At 41.4% G+C, this 6000-nt stretch overlaps 1 protein-coding gene across 1 annotated transcript in view; it reads left to right on the top strand.

The window, feature by feature from the left end:
• Positions 1-6000, top strand: part of LOC118375787 (oxidation resistance protein 1-like) — a 187258-nt gene that overhangs the window by 23487 nt on the left and 157771 nt on the right. Inside the window, exon 2 of the mRNA XM_052494526.1 lies at positions 5791-5878. Within this exon, the coding sequence (XP_052350486.1) occupies positions 5862-5878 (17 nt within the window). The 5' untranslated portion in view covers positions 5791-5861. The remainder of the gene's footprint in view (positions 1-5790; positions 5879-6000) is intronic.

Below are 6000 nucleotides of genomic sequence, written 5' to 3' on the forward strand. Positions count from 1 at the left end.
TTTACAGGAAACTCACTCTACATCCTTAGATGAAGTTGAGTTGAAAAAGGAATGGGGTGGTGAAATAATTTTCTGTCATGGACAAAGGAACTCAAAAGGTGTGATGATATTAATTATCAAAAATATTGTTCTGAATGTGCAAATAGTCAGGAATGATTTGCAAGGAAGGTGGATCCTTTTGAATATGAAAGTGGACAACAAAGAGATTTGGCTCATTTAATCTATATGGTCCAAATCAGGATGATCCATACTTCTTCAAAACCATTTATACCAATTTATTGAACTTACAGGCAACAAACGATCAAGTCATTATGGTAGGAGACTATAACTCAGTGTTAAGTACATTTAAGGTCATCACTCTACAAACTATCATCATGCCCTTAAGGAAATCACAAATATTATGGACACATTAGAAATAGTGGATATTTGGAGACTAAAAAACCCAGACCTAGTGAGATATACATGGAGGAAGCTTAATCAAGCTATTCATCTTGACTACTTGGTGCATTGAGGGTTCTTGTGGGTGGGGAATGGAATTAATTGTATTTTTTATTTTTATTCTTGGGGTGGACTGTGAGAGGGGTATAACAGTTCTTGTATAACAGTCTACATTTGCCCTATAGAAAGGAGGTGAAATCTTATTCTTAGTTTAAACCGTGTGGAGATACAGAATGTAATTTATACATCCACATGGTTTCTCTTTGGAGTAATTTGTTGACCTAATCACCTCTGTGTGGTGGAGGAACTTTTTCGATCTCGACTCAACGCAATTAATTAATAGAATGATTTTGTTCAATAAAGATAGTGGATTTATGTTCTCCAAGGCGTACTTTCAAGGCCCGGGATGTTTTTCCAATATAACCTTATAAATAACCATATAAATAACTCCTTTAGTTGTGCAAGTTCTACATGGCTTTATATCATGGGTCTTAGACTAAGTTCATATTAAGTCAGAACATTTCCTTATGGTGCTACAAGAGGTACATTATTTTATGAAGGCCTCTTCTCTCTCTGACCACATCGGATTTAACTAATATGTTTGATAGATTTCTTGATCGTTTTATAGGTGAATGAAGGTGTTTTCTGGAAGGCAGAATTTAAAGAGGACTCTGGTGATAATACAGTGCATTCAGAAAGTATTCAGACCCCTTTGAATTTTTACACATTTTGTTACGCTACAACCTTATTCAAAAATGGATTAATATTCTTTTCCCCCTCATCAATATACACACAATACCCCATAATGACAAGGCGAAAACAGTAAAAAAACAAACAGAAATACCTTATTTACATAAGTATTCAGACCCTTTGCTATGAGACTCGAAATTGAGCTCAGGTGCATCCTGTTTCCATTGATCACCTTTGAGATGTTTCTACAACTTGATTGGAGTCCACCTGTGGTAGATTCAATTGACTAAACATGATTCGGAAAGGCACACACCTGTCTATAAAGGTCCCACAGTTGACAGTGCATGTCAGAGCAAAAACCAAGCTATGAGTTCGAAGGAATTGTCCTGAGACAGGATTGTGTCAAGGCACAGATCTGGGTAAGGGTACAAAAAAATTCTGCTGCACTGAAGGTCCCCAAGAACACAGTGGCTTCAATCATTCTTAAATCACTAAGACTCTTCCAAGAGCTGGCCGCCCGGCCAGTCCTCTTCTGGCTGTGCCGGGTGGAGATTATAACAGTACATGGCTAAGATGTTCAAATGTATAATAATCATAGTGGTTGTAGAGGGTGCAACAGGTCAGCACCTCAGGAGTAAATGTCAGTTGGCTTGGGATGTTGGGATTTTTTTAGCGGCAGGAACTGGGAGACCAGTCGGGATGGAGGGAAAGATGAACGGAGCAAAATACAGAGAGATACTTGATGAAAACCTGCTCAGGACCTCAGACTGGGGCGAAGGTTCACCTTCCAACAGGACAACGACCCTCAGCACACAACCAAGACAACTCAGGAGTCGCTTCGGGGCATGTATCTGAATTTCCTTGAGTGGCTCAGACAGAGCCCGGACTTGAACCCGATCGAACATCTCTGGAGAGACCTGAAAATAGCTGTGCAGTGTCTCGATCCAACCTGACAGAGCTTGAAAGGAACTGCAGAGAAGCATGGGAGAAACTCCCCAAATACAGGTGTGCCAAGCTTGTAGCGTCATACCCAAGAAGACTTACGGCTGTTATCGCTGTCAAAGGTGCTTCAACAAAGTACTGAGCAAAAGGGTTTGAATACTTATGTGAATGTGATATTTTTTGAATAAGGCTGTAATGTAATAAAATGTGGAAAAAGTCAAGGAGTCTGAGTACTTTCCAAATGCACTGTACATGCCCGTGTTTATTGACAGTAGACTTGATCATTGAAAGTGAGTGTATGTATATATACTGAACAAAAATATAAATGCAACATGCAACAATTTCAAAGATTTTACTGAGTTACAGTTCATATGAGGAAATCAATCATTTTAAATACATTCATTAGGCCCTAATCTATGGTTTTCACATGACTGGGATTACAGATATGCGTCTGTTGGACACAGATACAGGTACCTTAAAAGAAATGGGCCTCACAATGGGCCTCAGGATCTCGTCACAGTATCTCTGTGCATTCAAATAGCCATCGATAAAATGCAATTGTGTTCGCTGTCCATAGCTTATGCCTGCCCATAACATAACCCCACCGCCACCATGGGGCACTCTGTTCACAACGTTGACATCAGCAAACTGCTCGCTGACATGACGCCATCTGCGGTTGTGAGGCAAGTTGGACGTACTGCCAAATTCTCTGAAACCATGTTGGATGCAGCTTATGGTAGGGAAATGAACATTCAATTCTCTGGCAACAGCTCTGGTGGACATTCCTGCAGTCTGCATGCCAATTGCACGCTCCCTCAACTTAAGACATCTGTGGCATTCTGTTGTGTAATAATCATGCTGTTTAATCAGCTTCTTGATATGCAACACCTGTCAGGTGGCTTATCTTGGCAAAGGAGAAATGCTCACTAACAGGGATGTAAACAAATTTGTTCACAAAATTCAAGATAAATAAGCTTTTTGTGTGTATGAAACATTTCTGGGATCTTTTATTTTCAGCTCATGAAACATGGGACCAACACTTTACATGTTGCGTTTATAATTTTGTTCAGTTTACAGAGAACTGTTCCATCTGTTTTTGCTGCGATTTATTAAGTAACTGGCTTTTTTTCAAGCTGTTAATGTCACGGATCCCTCTGGAACTTTCATTACACACACCTGGCCCTTATTCCCACTGATTGTATTTGTATATATGTGCCCTTTGGTTTCCATTGGGCGGTCGATTATTGTTACTATGTCCGTTGATCATGTGAGTACCTGTGCTATGTGTTTTGGCTTTCGTGACATTGTGGGGCGGCAGGGTAGCCTAGTGGTTAGAGTGGTGGACTAGCAACCGGAAGGTTGCAAGTTCAAAATTCCCGAGCTGGCAAGTCTGTCGTTCTGCCCCTGAACAGGCAGTTAACCCACTGTTCCTAGGCCGTCATTGAAAATAAGAATTTGTTCTTAACTGACTTGCCTGGTTAAATAAAGGTAAAATAGAAAATTGTGGATTGCGCAGGTGATTACGAGTCTCGTCCCGTGTGATAATCATTGTGCACTTGTGTTATTAATTTGAGGTACTCCTCTCTCTTTTGTTTGGGTTTCCACCCTGTGTTTTATATGTGTTTGTTTGGTCTTTGTCCCCGTGCCTTTACATGGCACGTTGTAATTTGGGTGAAAAAAAGAAATAAAATATTACACATTCCTGCGCCTGTCTCACGAATCATTCATACCAGCGTGACAGAATAATCAACCCTTAATGGAATGGCCCGTCTGACGATGCTGCGACTGGTCCGTCCGGCGCCGCCACAACTTCGGCAGCTGCATCGGGTCCTGATCGACCCGCACTGCGTTCCTGTGATCGTCCTCGAGGCCAGTGTTGTTGCGCTGCACAAAAAAACCCTATTACGCATTCCTACGCCTGTCTCCCGAATCATTCATACCAACATGACATTTAACTTGTTTTAGAGCTTTATCAAGCCATGTTTCGGAGTTTCCTCTCAAGCGGAAATGCTCAAGGAGAGAATTTGATTGTCTGTCATATTCTTCCTCTGTGTCACAGATGCGATGCTGGCTATGAAGTGGGCTTACTGGTAAACCTCATTTTTAGGGGGAAATGGTGATAACTATCCGCGATCTAACTATCCATCAGTATAGTAGTTTTATCTGTAGGTTTTCTGTAAACTGTAGTACTTAGAGATTGTCCCTTCTTTGTAACAAGTATAGTATATCTAAGAAATGTATAGAGTTAATGTTATTTTCCATAGTGAAGGAAATGGATTGTAATTCTAGTACTTAAGACATTTGTTTAATTTAATTTCGTAACCCGTCCAGATCATAAAGCAATCGTCTATATAGTGGGTACAATATTTAACATCATCTTTGGACCATTATTTTCATAAATAAAATCCAATTTGAATTTCCCCATGAAGAGATGTTTGCGTTTCCACCAAACAGGTCTTCCTGATCCAGTGTTGGATGCTGGATGACGCAACAATCATCTCCTAACAAATACAATAATGTCCTCATGATCATCATCAACATGTGGTGACCATGTCGTAACCTAATAATAGACAATAATATCCCTCTGATGGATGTGACCTTTAACCTAGTTGTTTGGTCTCTCTGCTGTCAGAGATAATGCCAGGGGCTTTTAACAATGTCCCAGAAATAGCTGAATAATCCTTAATCCTCTGAGCTGAATTTCTACCAAGTCTCCTATGTAATAGTCCTCTAAACCAGGGTTCCCAAACTGTCCTGCCCCAGCACTACCCAGCTGATTCAAATAATCAAAGGTTGATGATAAGTTGGTTATTTGAATCAGCTGTGTAGTGCTTGGGCAAAAAACTAAACATGGACCTAGGGGGGCCCCTGGACCCAGTTTGGGAAACCCTGCTTTACTATCGGTTCTTAACGATTTACATGAGCTCTTAGTCATAATGCATATATTACAGTACATCATTGAGTAGAGTATGAATGATTGTGCGTGTGTGTGAGGGGTTCATTCTTTCTGCATCCGACTATAAATGTATAGATACTCTAACCACACTGGTTTCACATCATCCTTTGGTGCTGGAGAGTGGCAGTTTCACTTGGGCTGAATTCCAAATCAAGCTGCTAGCCTAGAGCTAAACTGAGCTGAGTGGCCCTGTCAGTCAATCAGTCAGGCAGCCTCAGTCCCCTCCCTTCTACTCTCCTCCTCCCCCACTCTTCTTATTACAGAGGAGAGGTTGAGAAGTGAGCCCCACATGGATCTGTCTGCATTAATTATTAAATCGTCTCCTCCACTGTGGTAACCTTTACAGAGCATGACAGGGCAGGAGGCTAAAGTCCCAGACATTATACTGGAGGGGAGGAACACACAGGAGCAACAGAATATGTATGGATACTGTATCTGTGTGCACCACTTTGTATTACTCATTAATTTACCCGTTCAGACGAGGCATAGTAAATGCAGAGTGACCTGTTGAAGTTGGCATGATATACTGCACCTCCTGTACAACAATGTTGTTTTTATAAACCATAGCTGGGTTTTGTGCACTGTGCCCCTCTAGCTGCCTAGTCAGTCTTCCACTGTCAGTTCGAGGGCAGGTAATTGGGGTTGTTTGGGGGGAGTGTTCGGTCATGCTACCTTGACAGCTCCTGGGTGACACTGGCATGCTGAAAATCTCACTGTGTCTGTGTTCTGTCTCTGTCTGTCTGTCTGTCTGTCTCCCATCTCAGGTCTACAGTCTGAAGGATCAACCTCTCACCTAGAACAACCCTCTGAACAGCAGCAACAAGACACCGCCAAGATGTTCAGCACCAAAAGGTTAGAATGGCGTCACAGATTTGTATCTATTTTTTGTGCTATTGTGGGAAGGGGGGCTGTCACAAATCTCAGGGCATTTTAAAATGGCTTTGTCTGATACAAACTGACATTTCATGTCAGCT

The sequence above is a fragment of the Oncorhynchus keta genome, chromosome 34, assembly GCF_023373465.1.
Source record: "Oncorhynchus keta strain PuntledgeMale-10-30-2019 chromosome 34, Oket_V2, whole genome shotgun sequence".
Classification (NCBI taxonomy): domain Eukaryota; kingdom Metazoa; phylum Chordata; class Actinopteri; order Salmoniformes; family Salmonidae; genus Oncorhynchus; species Oncorhynchus keta.